This window comes from Convolutriloba macropyga, unplaced genomic scaffold, assembly GCF_964194025.1.
Source record: "Convolutriloba macropyga unplaced genomic scaffold, txConMacr16.3 SCAFFOLD_2107, whole genome shotgun sequence".
Lineage (NCBI taxonomy): Eukaryota > Metazoa > Xenacoelomorpha > Acoela > Convolutidae > Convolutriloba > Convolutriloba macropyga.
The window spans coordinates 12,847-28,524 of NW_027452704.1; the positions used below are offsets into that span (position 1 = coordinate 12,847).

Consider the following 15,678-nt stretch of genomic DNA (forward strand, 5'->3'; position numbering starts at 1 on the left):
AATAGGAAAGTGGGCCGAAATGGGTTCAAATGAAAGGTAAGGGTATTTAGATCACATTTCTTGAACAGCGGACCAAAGCCTACAAGTTTTGGCGTCATGGCGCGATTTTCTCGTTTAAGAAAACCTTCATTGTTCACGCCTTAGACTGGCTCGTTCTCCCAACCGGGTTTTTGTTTTAAGTAGGAGCTTTCTTGAATAGGAAAGTGGGCCGAAACGGGTTCAAATGAAAGGTAAGGGCATTTAGTTGTAGGAGCTTTCTTGAATAGGAAAGTGGGCCGAAATGGGTTCAAATGAAAGGTCAGGGTATTTGGATCACATTTCTTGAACAGCGGACCAAAGCCTACAAGTTTTGGCGTCATGGCGCGATTTTCTCGTTTAAGAAAACCTTCATTGTTCACGCCTTAGACTTGCTCGTTCTCCCAACCGGGTTTTTGTTTTAAGTAGGAGCTTTCTTGAATAGGAAAGTGGGCCGAAACGGGTTCAAATGAAAGGTAAGGGCATTTAGTTGTAGGAGCTTTCTTGAATAGGAAAGTGGGCCGAAATGGGTTCAAATGAAAGGTCAGGGTATTTGGATCACATTTCTTGAACAGCGGACCAAAGCCTACAAGTTTTGGCGTCATGGCGCGATTTTCTCGTTTAAGAAAACCTTCATTGTTCACGCCTTAGACTGGCTCGTTCTCCCAACCGGGTTTTTGTTTTAGTAGGAGCTTTCTTGAATAGGAAAGCGGGCCGAACCAGGTTCAAATGAAAGGTAAGCGTATATAGACCAAATGTCTTGAATAGCGGACGAGTGCCTTTAAATTTTGGCGTCATGGCGTGATTTTTTCGTTTAAGAAAAACCCACAGTTTTTTTCTGCATCCACATTTACAGCTTAGAATGCCTAGTTCTCCCAACCCCACCATTATTAGCTCCCCTAGCTCCATAGGCATGCACATACTACATGGTGTCTAGACTACATGTGCAAGACGGCATAGCATCTAAAAATCTGTTACACCCCCGAAACACCAAAAACCAAATGATCCATGCAGCAAAACTGGCAGATTCAGCCCCTTTTACACCTTAGAATGGCTCGTTCTCCCAGCCGAACAATTTTAGCTCTCCTCCATCGGCATGCACATCCTAAATGATGCTTACAACACATGTGCAAGAGGGCATACCCACTAAAAGTCTGCAACACCCCCAAAACACCCAAGCCCTTATCAGTCTTGAAGCAAAACTGGCAGTTTTAGCCCCTTTCACGCCTTAGAATGGGTTCTTCTCCCAACCCCAACATTATTAGCACTTCTCCATTGGCATGCACATTCCAAATGATGTTTTGACCACACGTGCAAGAGGGTATACCCACTAAAAATCTGCAACACCCCAGAAACACCCAAGCCCTAGTGAGTTTTGAAGCAAAACTGGCCGTTTTGGCCCCTTTCACGCCTTAGAATGGCTTGTTCTCCCAACCCGGCCACCATTTATAGCACCCTTCCAGTGGCATGCACATCCTACATGATGCTTACAACACATATGCAAGAGGGCATACCCACCAAAAATCTGCAACACCCTTAAACACCCAAGCCCTTGTGAGTCTTGAAGCAAAACTGGTTGTTTTAGGCCCTTTCACGTCTTAGAATGGCTTGTTCTCCCAACCCCACCATTATTAGCTCCCCTCCATTGGCATGCACATCCTAATGGATGCTTACAACACATGTGCAAGAGGGTATACCCACTAAATATCTGCAACACCCCCAAAACACCCAAGCCCTTTTGAGTTTTGATGCAAAACTGGCAGTTTTAGCCCCTTTCACGCCTTAGAATGGCTTGGAGACTGAACATTGTGGGGATAACTCACCCCGCTTGAAGAGAGCTGATTGCCGTGTCTCTGTACTGTCATGGACCGTTGATGTCCCGAACAGTCACACAAAGGATTCGTGTCTCCTCGTGGAACACAGCCTCCTGTCTGGCATCATCAAAGAAATATATCGATATATCAGACAACTAGCTCGATCGACCCTGGCGGAATTGTCAGCGTTCCGTTATTCGGTCGAAAATCGGTCTCAGTGTCGTGGGCGGGTAAGATATGTTCCCGTCCACCCCAATCGAAGACGGGATCTGCTTATCCGCGTTGGTGCGGAAACTATCTTTCTACTCGGCGTGTCTTCCACGCCCGAAGCTTTTTAGGGTTTTTAGGGTTATGGAATAAGGGTTTTTTCTTGGGTTTTTGCGTTTAGGGGTTGAGGGGTTGAGGGGTTGAGGGGTTGAGGGGTTTAGGGGTTTTGTAGGAGCTTTCTTGAATAGGAAAGTGGGCCGATACGGGTTCAAATGAAAGGCAAGGGTATTTAGAGCACATTTCGTGAATAGGGGACATGTGCCTTTAAGTTTTGGCGTCATGGCGCCATTATTCGATTAAGAAAAACCTGCTGTTTATTTCTGCAACGTTGTTCAGGGTCTATGAAAACCCAAACTCAAAAACCCAAACCCTAAACCCTCATACTGTGGAGGGACTACCCAATCGAGGACGCTCTCTGGATCGAGTTGGAGTATGTCTACCACGACTCTATGCCTACATGTAGAACTACATAATACTGATATCTAAACGAGAATAATAATTGCATCGACAATAGCGAAATGCTCACATCATATTGTACCTTATAGATCTCCATGTGGTGAGAAATATGCACAAGATTGTTTGCATTGTAGTTAAAGCTATTCGTGTCGTAAAAGATTTATTAAGGATATATCATGTTGTGATTGAATTCGGGATGCCTATTGTAGGGAGGCTGATCCATTGCGTGCAATGGAGGAGTTCCTTCTCACACCTACATGGCACAACTTCTGTAACTCCGATGACTTTCAAGAGCACCTGTCATCCGGAGGCATAATCCCCACGATTTATGTAGAGGTGGATAATTTGGCTTCACGAAATTTTCGAGGCGGGAGAAGCTTGGCCTTCTCAAGATTTTCAACATGACGATTCGTCTTCAACTTGTGTTTAGATTTTACCATGAATGTGCTCCATGTACTAGATGCTTGACATGAACGAATCACTACTAAATGAGATATGACTTTGGAATGAATGATATAGGTCATATATCCTAAAGAATATGTATATTTTCCATTCTTGTGAAAAGTGCATGGGACGGGAGGGCGAGAAGAGGAGGGGACTGCGGCTTAAAGCGGTTGTAGGGCGGCCGTTTTGGGTTTCCGGGGTGGTTTTTGGGGTGATTAGGGTTTATGTATTTTAGAGGTGTAGGGTTTTGGGGATTTAGGGTTTTATTAGCACCCCTCCATTCGCATGCATATCGCACATGATATTTAGACCTTTTTAGTAGGAGCTTTCTCGAATGGGAAAGTGGCCCGAAACGGGTTCAAATGAAGGGTAACGGTATCTAGAGCACATTTCTTGAATAGCGGACTAGTGCCTTTAAGTTTTGGCGTCATGGCGCGATTTGTTCGTTTAAGAAAAACAAGAAGTTTTTTTTTGCAACCCATTTACTCCTAAGAATGGCTTGTTCTGCCAACCCCACCATTATTAGCACCCCTCCATTGGCATGGACATCCTACATGATGTCTAGAACACATGTGCAAAAGGGCATAACCGCTAAAAATCTGCACACCCCCAAAACACCCAAGACCAATTGATCCATGCGGCAAAACTGGCAGTTTCAACCCCTTTTACACTGAAACTTCAGCCACCAGTTCCGACAACGTTTCATCCATCCCGCCTGACACATCAGACAACCCTGACTCCAATGCCACATCGTTACCCACCCCAACATTACCACTTGCAACTCCCAACCTCCCCGCCTCCTCCTCATCACTCCTAGCAGACGTCCTCCGCCAGGCTTCATCCATGAAGGGTCCGTCTGCGTCTACTGATCAGTCACCAGTCGTCATGTGTTGGGTCCCTTACAAGATGGCTTTCAACTTCGGACATCTCAATACTGGCGATGTCGTAGGCACTCAGCTGGCAATCTTCAACCTTGACTACCATCATTCTCAGAGTTTTCCGTGTGGCAGACCGACCCGTGACGCCCTAACAGACAAAGATCCTGATTACTTCGTTGCTAAGAACGCCCCCAGACATGTCACTGCTGCTATCCAAGCAACTTCAGCTTCTTTGTTCAACCCAGGCATCCAGGATTTCACCGCTCCAGATGGCACTCGCTTGGCAACACCCTAGGCCAACCTGATCTTGGCACCTGTCGCCGGCATCTCTCCGCCTTATTTCAAGCACATCGTCCCCCTTGTGAAAGAAGCTACAGGTAAAACTAACATTCCACTGATTGATAACACCAATGGAGAATTACCGACACAGCCAGTTGCCTCCATCATACAGCCTGGACCGTTTGAACTGTACTTGAAGAACGTACGTGGCTTGATGCCTCTACATCGCATCATGAAAGCTATGCCTAGCTTCAAAAAAAATACCATCCAACGCGCAATCATCGTCCATCGCCTGTCAGACCCTGATGCAATCCGGACATTCCGTGCTCTCCTCCGTGCTTTCAACATCAAGACTGAGGTCCGTCGCGAGTGACATTTAACCATTCCCCTTCCATACATCTGTGCTTTCAGGTAATGACATGTCCGCTACTTGTAATACACATTTTCGTTCTCCTTCCCGCATTGAGTACTCCATGCACTCACTTTTGCCTTGCATGCATTCCTTCGCAGAATGCCCCGTCACCAGATGATTGGATGCATCTTCTCGACACTGTCATCTTGCCACATCTCCACATGTTACCAGTCCCGCGTTCCATTACTGGGTCATGTGCCTACCCATTCCCATATGAATACCATGACCTCGAAGACCGCACATGCTTGTGCTATCCCACAGCTATTTCAACCATGGTGTACCCCCTCTTCTCAGTAGTGAAAGACCGGTTTTTTAGAAGGAGCTTTCTTGAATAGGAAAGTGGGCCGACACGGGTTCAAATGAAAGGTAAGGGTATGTAGTGCACATTTCTTGAATAGCGGACAAGTGCCTTTAAGTTGTGGCGTCATAACGCGATTTTTCGTTTAAGAAAAACCTGCAGTTTTTTTTCCTGCAAACCCATTCACACCTTAGAAAGGCTCGCTCTTCCAACCCCACCATTATTAGCACCCCTGCATTGGTACGCACATCCCTCATAATGCCTAGAGGACATTTGCAATTGGGCATACCCAACTAAAGTCAGCAACACCCCCAAAACACCCGAGCCCATGGGATCCACGAAGTAAAACTGGCAGTTTTAGCCTCTTTTACACCTTAGCATGGCTCGTTCTAGCTACCCCACCATTATTAGCACCTATCCATTCGCATGCAGATCCTACATGGTGTCTAGAATACATGTGCGAAAGGGCGTACCCACTAAAGATCTGCAATACCCCCAAAACAACTTAAGATCCAGGGTCACATGGCGAACTTGCTTGAGCAACCCTGGGCTACGGCAAGATCCTACGGTCCTGAATCGACATAGCCCAACACGTGAAGCAGTGTGGGGTCAGGTGGTTCGCCCACCCTGATGACATACCAGGTCTACATGAAGCCTTGCTTCAGAAGTACAAGGAGGGCACCTTCCAAGTGATGTTAGTCGAGGAGTTGGTGCCAGCAATGCCATATGGTAGAGACAGTGGAGGATACGACACATACCTGGCAGGCCCTGATGGTCGCCTTGTGGCTCTCCTGCACGACAAGTCCCTGAGTCGACGTCGAGTCACAATGGGTGACACACTCGGCCAAGCCCTCATGACCATGAAGAATCATTCCTTGATTCTGAAACGGTCTGGAGACGCGTGGGTGCAAGCTTCACCGTCCACAACTGGGTAAGTAAATATTGGGTACATGTGTTCAGTACCTGCTTGAGACTTGTAGCTAGCCATCCTGTGACGCATACCTGACAGCATGGTTCTTGTGCTTTGCATGTCCCATCGGTACAAGTCCGAGTACTCATGCGTAGTTGGATGTCGATTAAGCTTTTTGGATCATATTGGCCAGCACAAGCTTAAGGACTGTGCTTGTTTGGAATGCGGCGACAAGTGTGACCGGCGTAGAAGAGCGCTTCGCGTTGCAGATGAGGTTTACAAGGTGCGTGCCACGCTTCCCTTTCGATTTTGCGTTCAAGGTGTTGTTTGTAGGGTTTTAGTAGGAGCTTTCTTGAATAGGAAAGTGGCCCGAAACGGGTTCAAATGAAAGGTAATGGTATCTAGAGCACATTTCTTGAATAGCGGACTAGTGCCTTCAAGTTTTGGCGTCATGGCGCGAATTTTTCGTCTAAGAAAAACTTGCAGTTTTTTTTCTTTCACACCTTACACGTTAGAATGGCTCGTTCTCCCAACCCCACCATTATTAGCACCCCTCCATGGGCATGCACATGCTACATGATGTTCAAAACGCATGTACAAGAGGGCATGCCCACTAAAAATCTGCAACACCCCCAAAACACCCAAGCCCTAGTGAGTTATATAGCAAAACTGGCAGTTTTAGCCCCTTTCACGCCTTAGAATGGCTCGTTTTCCCAACCCCACCATTAATAGCACCCCTCCATTGGCATGCACATGCTACATGATGTTTACAACACAGGTGCAAGAGGGCATGCCAACTAAAAATCTGCAACACCCCCAAAACACCCAAGACCAAGTGATTCATGCAGCGAAACTGGCAGTTTCAGCCCCTTTTACACCTTAGAATGGCTCGTTCTACCAACCCCACCATTATTAAAAGCATCCCTCCATGTGCATGCACATGCTACATGATGTTAAGAACGCATGTGGAAGAGGGCATGCCCACTAAAAATCTGCAACACCCCCAAACCACCCAAGCCATAGTGAGTTGTATAGCAAAACTGGCAGTTTTAGCGCCTTTTACACCTTAGAATGGCTCGTTCTCCCAGCCCCACCATTGTTAGCACCCCTCCCTTCGTATGCACATCCTAAATGATGCTTAGAACACATGTGCAAGAGGGCATACCCACTAAAAATCTGCAACACCCCCAAAACACCCAAGACAAAGTGATCCGTGCAGCAAAACTGGCAGTCTAAGCCCCTTTTACACCTTAGAATGGCTCGTTCTCCCAACCCCACCATTATTAGCACCCCTCCATTGGCATGCACGTCCTATATGGTGTCTAGACTACGTGTGCAAGAGGGAATACCCACTAAAAATCTGCAACACCCTTAGAACACCCACGCCCTAGTGAGGATTCTTGCGACCTCTCGTGCTTGCTGGTGCGGGCCGGGATAGTCCCGGCCAGGAAAGCCTCATACGAGTCTGAGCTGACCTGGATGCCCACGTCCACCCCGTTTTCGGGGTTTTTGATGCCCTGCCAGTAAGGTGCAAGTGTCGGTTGTCCTGGCTGGTGCCTGCTGTAGAGGGCTTGCTGGTGTTAGAAGTGTTGATGGTGTTTGGAAGTATGAGATTGGTTACATGTTGGGCATGGTGTTGCCCCTTTTATACTTTTCCGAGAGGCTAACCCTTCTCGGAAGGCAGGTGGCTGGTTTGCACCTGTCTATCCTAGTCAGCTAGTTTACACCTAGGTTACCCCGGGTTACTACGGGGTTGACATGTGATTACCTTGCTGACTAAGCAAGGATTATGATGACGTGGCATTGACTAGGTATGACTGTGTAGGATTTTATGCCGACGTCAGCCTGACTGGGCAGTGACTAAGCCCGACTAGACAGTGACTCATGTCCGACTAGGACTGACTAGACTATGACTAGGCACACGTAGGGCTAGCTAGGTGTTGACTAGGCAGACATAAGGTCCTACGTGTGTTCCATAAGGACCTATGTCCTTAGTACCGCCCTCCCTCCTGTGCGGCGTCCTCGGCGCACCAAACACTACTATATATCTAGACACTTAAAGAAATCTGGACCGAAGAGCTGCACGTCTTGAAGCTCATCAACCGGAGTGATAGACGGAACGAATGAGAAGTCATCAGAGCAAGGGTCAAGGGAGACTTGACACAGTTGCTCTATAACATCCGGAAGAGCTGTCAGGTCAGTGCACGAAGGGAATTGTTGGCCGAAACCAACCCCATGACACGATTCATCATCGCTATCATGACCAGGGTGCACAATTATCAAGCGGGCAGGGACGGTGTGCGGGGATGCATTCGCGTTATTGCTGTGTTCTTGATTGTGAGCCACCTCTGGGGTGTTTTCGTACTCGTATTCGTTCCGTACGAGCGATTTCTGACGGTTGGAACCAGCTGAAGTACTGTCAAAAGTACTGGAAACTTCTTCAGGGGCGAAATCGTACTCGTACTGCTGCTCGTACGAATCCGTGTTAGTACTCGTACCTGTCAGATCTATGAAATCTCGTACGGATGACTGTACGAGTACTGGTACGGATTCCGGAGGGTCGGCGACATCTGTGGTGGCGATGCTGATGCTGTCGCTCCCCTCGCCTGTCCCATAGAAAAAGTCGGCATCATCTGCGATGCTGATGCGCTCGATCGCGCGTCTTTTCGCAGCGCGAATAGGTAGATTGTCGCGCTCCACAGCGTCCTGGAGAAGCTCCACCCAGGTCGACTGCACAGGATCTTCAATGGGGTCAGTGGCTGCAGGTACGATGTACGAGTACTTGTACATCAACCCGGCCAGACGATGTGGCGCCACTGGTTGTGGCACCTTTGTTGATCGACTGAATGCCAGTGTAGCATAGGCATCAGATCGATATAGGGAAGCGAACTGCGATGATTTCATGTACTCCATACATGCATCGCGTTCGATCTTGTTGAGGGAGTCATATCGCTTGGTGTAGCGATAGTGAATGTGGATGTCTCCACCTCCCTTAACAACAAAGTCGACGATTTCAACATAGAGGGCCAAGGGGGTGGCGCCTCTTTTCGAAATCGTCATGTTTGAGACTGCTAGTCTCATGTTTGAATGCCATTCAAGATTTTGATGGCGTCGCTTCATCGCGATTTTGTCGATGGTCAAGCTTGGAGTGTGGTAGTCGCGCGATCGCGCTCAAACTCGCGAGTCAGTAGTCGCGTGTTTTGCAGGTAGTCGTAACAGTACCGTCAGGTGCTGGTAGGACATGAGTATTTAAAAAAATACTCATGTAGTTTCTGGAATATAAATCTGGGCGAAAACTGGAGAGTAGACTCGATTTTCTGCGGACAGTTTTCTGCCAGTGTGGTACGCGCTGACTCATCAGGATTGTAGTTTTTGGTCCGGAATTCAAATATGATATTTTCGACGTCAGTTCTTCAAAAAGTTTACGTCATTTCGTATTTGAAGCGTGTTTCAGCGGACATCAGCAAGTAGTAGATGACGTGTTTTGAGTATCCTGAAGTACGGAATATTCCGGATATTTTTCCGTAGTCGTAATCCATCAAACTGGAGGACGTCATTCCGCATTTTTCTGACGTAGAAGCGTTCTGCGCGTAGTTTTTTTTTTTGAAGTCCGGTAGAAAATTGGAAATATAAAACGATGTCAGGTAGTCGTAGTCGTACGTAGCGTCGTAGTGTAGGAGTAGTAGTGGGTGTACGTTGTTGTTGCAGTCGTACGATGTATTGTACCGTAGAAGTAGTCGTACTCGTACACTCAACACTTCAATTTTCTTGCAAACATGGGATCCGTGAGGGGTATTTTGCAGCGAACGCCAAGTATCTGGGAGTAAGAACAAATTGGCGCCACGTAGCAGTTTGTAGAAACTCATCCAGTGCTTGTAGATCATCAACCGTACGGAAAGGTTCCCATGAATCAAAATCCGGGGCATCATAGGGCGGTGCCCAATGGACCAAGAATTGGAGACCTGAGCTGTTTCGGTTGAAACGAACATTGATAATGGAGTCCACCTGGAATTCAGTTTCGTCCGCCACACATGTTTCCGGGCGAGGCGGGGATGGGTGTGTAGCTTCGTCTTCATGTAGTAGTTCCAGGCGGTCCACATGAAAAACTGGATGTACTCTTTTCATGTGAGCGGGTAGACGTAGCCGAAAACTGTCTGGAGAAATTTGTTCAATGATCTCGAAAGGACCGAGAACAAACCTGTCTCGTAGTTTTTGACATGTTTGTCCCGCGATACGGAGGTGTTCAGCATTTACTCGAACTTTATCTCCAACTTGAAAAGAGTGGGGTAGTCGTCCTTTGTTGGCGTATTCCTGTTGCTTGAGTTTTGCCAACGCCACATTGTGGTGAATGAGCGTCCGTATTTCTTGCAGGCGGTTGAACGGATCCGCATCCACTCTTGGACGAGAGGTACCGATGTCGGCTGGCATGACGGGATCAAAACCCAGATTTGCCACAAACGGCGTAGTTGCAATGGAGTCCTGGACTCTGTTGTTGTAGCAGAACTCAACCAAAGGTAAGAGTTCTACCCAATTATCTTGTAGCGGATTGATAATTCCTCGTAGTATGCCTTCCAAACTTTGTATCGTCCGCTCCGTCTGTCCATCGGTCATTGGATGATAAGCTGTAGAGATGATCAAAGTAGTACCGAGGGATTGAAACAGATTCTGCCAGACGGTAGAAATGAACCGGGTATCCATGTCGGATACCAAGGTATCTGGAAGCCCTCGGTGCCCGAAGACAGTGTTGCGGAATATAGCAGCCATTCCCGCAGCATCCACAGTCTTGGTGGTTGGAGTGACGAACGCTTGTTTGGTAAGTAGGCATACAAAAACAACCATGCTGTCGTAGTTTTGGCATGGTGGTAGATCCGTGACCAAGTCAAGTCCCACAATTTGCCAGGGTCGATCTGGAACTGGCAGAGGATGTAGGGTACCATATGGTTTATGGCGGCCGGACTTGACTTGTTGGCATGTAGTGCACACCTTGACATAGTACCTGATGTCTTTGCTCATTCCCGGCCAGTAGAAACGCCGAGTGATGTTTGCCAAGGTGCGGTTGACACCGGGATGTCCTGCCATAGGAGAGTCATGGAGTTCAAACATAATTTGTTGGCGTAACAACAAATTGTCATCAACTTCTACTCGCAAGCGCAAAGCGGCACCCCACGGCCGGTGGAGGGAGTCGTGGGGCTTGCGGGACGCAGACCCGATTGTTCACATAAAACAAGTTGTCCGTGGTTGAGTAGGTGATCCATGACGGTCGTGTAGATGTTGGCAGGTAGTAATTGTCATGTTGATACGCTTCTTTAATGCGGTCAACAAGAGTTGTGGATGACTCCGTCATCATGGAGCTCAAAGCAACCTCGGTTGTCGGTTGAGAATCCATATACGGTAGCATTTGTTTTTCCAGATCCGGGCGACGAGAGAGAGCATCCGCTTGGTTGCACGAGCCTTTTCGATACAGGATTTCAAGGTAGGAGATGTACGGTGACAAGTACTCGCTCCACCTGGCTCGTCGGCCACTGAGATCCTTTTGTTTCATGAAATGCCGAAGCGTATCATGATCCGTAATGACGGTGATTCTGGCGCATCCTTCCAGATAACACCGAAATGTCTTGATTGCATCGACGACTGCGAGTAATTCTTTCTCGTGGATGGGATAGTTAGCCTCCCGTTGGTGCAGTCGGCGGGCATGATATGACACAGGTTGAAGGCCGTTTCCTTGATCTTGCAATAAGACGGCACCGATAGCGAAGCCCGAAGCATCCGTGTAGAGAGTAAATTTTTCTTCATGACTTCCAATTTGCGGTAGGACCAACGTAGGGGCAGTGGTCAAGGCTTGTTTCAGTTCTTCAAACGCCTTTTGAGCAGTATCATTCCACTGTCCGCAGGAAGATGAAGTAGTTTTTGTAAGAGCTTGGATAGGGCCAGCTATCTTTGAGTAGTTTCGCACAAACCGTCGATAGTAATTAGCAAAACCGAGGAAAGCTCGAATCTCTTTGAGATTAGTAGGAGTAGGCCATTTTTGGACGGCTTCAATCTTTGCTGGATCGACGGATATTCCGGCTTGACTGACAATGTGCCCTAGAAAAAGCACACTGTCCTTGCCGAAAGAGCATTATTTGAGTTGTAGATGAAGATCATACTGAAGTAACGTTGATAGCACCATTTGCAAATGATGTAGGTGTTCTGCCCTGGACTTGGAGTAAATCAGGATATCGTCGAGGAAGCATACGAATTTGTCGAGGTACGGGCGTAGAACATCATTCATCATTGCCATAAATGTTGCCGGGGCGTTGCACAGTCCAAACGGAAGAACCAAGTACTCAAACAGGCCCCATCGGGTTTTGAAAGCAGACCGCTCAATAGATCCATCCGTTGAGTTCAAGCGGCACTGATGATAACCCTTGTAGAGGTCCATAGAAGTGAATATCTTTGCTCCTTGCAGATTGTCCAGCATTTCGTCAATGCGCGGTATAGGATAGACATTCTTCTTGGTTAGCGAGTTGAGTTGCCGGTAGTCAATACATGCTCGATTCGTCCCGTCCTTCTTCTTTACCATGAGTACCGGTGCTCCAAAAGGCGAAGTAGAGGGCCGAATCCATCCATTGTCCAACATTTGATTGAGCTGTTTTTTCAGATCGGCGGTCTCCGCAGGTGACATCCGATAACATCGTTGTTTAGGAGGTTTCGCATCTGGAACCAATTCGATTGAGTGATCCCACTGTCTTGTAGGCGGCAATGAAGTTGGAGGCTTGATGATATCCACAAAGTGATGCAGGATGTGCCGAAGACTGGATGTCCACGCGGCATCTTGGTCTGAAGTAAGTTGTTGAATATCATCATGTGCCTGTTGCAGTGGATCTGTTGATTCTTTGTCATATGTCGTAGATACCTCATTGCTGTCAGGATCCGTACTAGCCTTGACACAGCAAACATAAATGGTATCCAGTTGATTCTTTTTCCGAAGAAGTCGGTTCATTTGTTCCGCGGAAAGTAGATGTAGCTCCGAGTCCCGTTGAGTCGTAGTGTCGGCTTGGATAGTTGTTCCATTCGACATCGTGATGGTGTGTTTGTTCCAATCGATATGTGGATTGTGCTTGGTTAGCCACGGTTTCCCAAGAATAGCATCCGTGTGTGGCAAAGTAGTGATCACAAATGTGGCTTGATCTCGGAAACCGTCGACTTCAAAGGTAGCAGATATTGATTTGGAAGACAGGGATAACTGACCATCAGCTTGCCGGACTCGGGTATCGATATCGTAGAGCTTGAGATTAGCATCATTTTTCAGATCCATGGTAGCCAGAAATTTCGCTGCAAGAAAGTTACGACCTGCTCCAGAGTCGATCAGAAAATTGGCTGGCTTGGATTGAAGAGTTCCGTTGATTGTCAATAGGCAGTCTTGCTGTGGAGCCGTAATACTGGATATACGGGCCACCGGAGGTATGCCTGCCAATTGATCGTTGACATAGACATCTACGTCCCATCGTAGCGGTCCGGGCGAAACACGATGAGCTGGTTTCCCGGGTATCGGCTTGGGTACGGTGAAGATGTCGGCTCCCATTCGATAAGTATGGACACGGCGCAGCCCATGTCCCACATACTTCTTGTACCATTGTTGATTAGGCCATCGTGGAAGTATGAAGCACGCTCGAGTTGCAAGATGCTTGCTCGAGAAGTAGTGGTCGAGAAAATGGAGTATTTCCGAAAACGGAGGGTTGCAGTAGACGTTGTCATTGGCACAAAACTTTTGTCGCATAAACGAGTTGCTTGGAGAAAACCATACGGCGTGATTAGTGTTGAGACCTTGATCATCACATGCTCCATCACATGTGAACGGGCCGTATCGATTCTGAAGAAACTCATATTCCTTGAAATTGAGTTTGTAGTCTTCAGTTGTGAAATATCGGCGTAGTTGATATCGTTTCGCAATTTTCGGAGTACGAGTCCATGAAAGTCTTCGTACGATCGGAAAATTTTCAGTTGCCGGAGGTGGATTCATCGGGGGTGGCCGTGAAATTGGCTGCGGCGGAGTCAATGACGGTAACTGCCCCGCCGGCCTGGCAAGTTTTTTTGCTGGCGAAACGGGAAGGGGGAAGCTGGGTGCCTTGGGTTGAAACCCATCTTTTTCCGCTCGTGAATCTTTGCCAAAGGGCATGTCTTCACATCATGTGAACGTTGTCGGCAGTAGATACATCCACTTGCTTTTTGAGTTTGATTTCTCTCCGGGCGTTGTTGCTTGCGGAAATGCTTTGTAGCATGTCGCGGAGCTTCGGATTGATGGAGGTGATAGAGACACGATGATTCATCGTCCGATGCCTCCTCATCAAAGTCAATGTTGTGCAGATGTCCGAGCTCCATAGGTTGTGGCCCGCTTCGGTTTGAAAAGTAGCCCCCTCGTGGGTAGACCGATGATCCAGACCCCACTCGGGATTTGTAGAGCCCAAGGGTCTTCCGGTACTTATCGCCCTGGCCGTATAGGATAGTGTCAAAAGTCTCGGCAATGCGTACTGCCTCCTCATAGGTTTGTGGATCTTGTACTTGAACTTTTTCTTTGATAGTAGTCTTCAACCCTTTGATAAAATCTAAGAGACGATCCTTAGGACTGCGTTCATGAATTTGAGATTGTAGATCTTCAAATTGGTGAACGTATTCGACCACTGACTTTCGCTGTACCAACTTGTCGAGTTTTTCTCGTGCCACTGTTTCAGGATCACGAGCAACATACATCTTCATGGCTGCCTCGGCTAGCTCATCGAAGGATAGAAAACCCCCATTGTCGGCCGAGCTCTCCGATACACGTCTCGCCCACCATCTAGCGAGCGGCATCTTGAAATGTGAGGCCACGTATTGTACTGCCTCTGTTGAGTCCGGGTTGAGATGGTTGGCAATAACGTTGGTACGGGCGATGGTGAACCAATCCCTCAGTTGAGCAGTAATTCTGCCACTGATTCTTTCAAGAGGGGCGAGCTTGATGCACTTGTGGGCATCAATAGTCATGCGAGGTCCATGGGATACAGCTCCATTGTTACCGACTGAGAGGTGTTGAAGCTGAGCCTGGAGTGCGTTAACCGTAGCACCGGCTTGTTCAAGTTGCTGCGCTTGGCTCGCCAACTGTTGATGTTGTTGCCGCAATTGTTGTTGCAATTCGGTGATTTGTTGCTCACGCAACCCTTCCATGTCTTGGTGACTGGAGGTAGATCCGACCCCATCCATGATAGCTGGGAGCGTGCGTCACAAGAAGTAGTCTTCTCAGAAATCCGCAGATGTATGTCGGTATTTAGAGTATACTCGTTGTCGTTTTTACGACCTCGGCTTTTCGTTGGCGGATTTGGATTGTCTTCGGGGTCTTGTTTGCGGGCAGCACGGCCTTTGTTTGTGTCTCCGGAGAAATAGGCGTGTAATTCTTCCAGTTCTTCCAAAGTTTCCTCTAGCGATGAGTATGGCCCAGGGTTGATACTCATAGACCCGTCGGTCGTAGTGAGTTCAACGATGACACCGTTGCACACAGGAAGCCCAGACGGAAGGTGATCGGTCTTTCGTTGGTCTTCGTGTAATACAGGATCTTATAGAGTGTTGTCAAGATGAAAAAAATCTTGATGATGAACCGCTCCGAAGCCAAGTAAGGTGCAAGTGTCGGTTGTCCTGGCTGGTGCCTGCTGTAGAGGATTTGTTGGTGTTGGAAGTGTTGATGGTGTTTGGAAGTATGAGATTGGTTACATGTTGGGCATGGTGTTGCCCCTTTTATACTTTTCCGAGAGGCTAACCCTTCTCGGAAGGCAGGTGGCTGGTTTGCACCTGTCTATCCTAGTCAGCTAGTTTACACCTGGGTTACCCCGGGTTACTACGGGGTTGACATGTGATTACCTTGCTGACTAAGCAAGGATTATGATGACGTGGCATTG

General features: G+C 47.8%; 1 protein-coding gene across 1 annotated transcript; it reads right to left on the bottom strand.

Annotated features, from left to right (window-relative positions):
- Nucleotides 1-10,904: 10,904 nt before the first annotated feature.
- LOC142357729 (uncharacterized) lies at nt 10,905-13,775 on the bottom strand. Its single transcript, XM_075409275.1, has 2 exons — nt 11,940-13,775; nt 10,905-11,654 (listed from the first exon to the last, which is right to left on the bottom strand). The coding sequence occupies exons 1-2, from the start codon at nt 13,773-13,775 to the stop codon at nt 10,905-10,907; spliced, it is 2,586 nt and encodes an 861-aa protein (XP_075265390.1).
- Between the last annotated feature and the right edge of the window lie 1,903 nt (nt 13,776-15,678).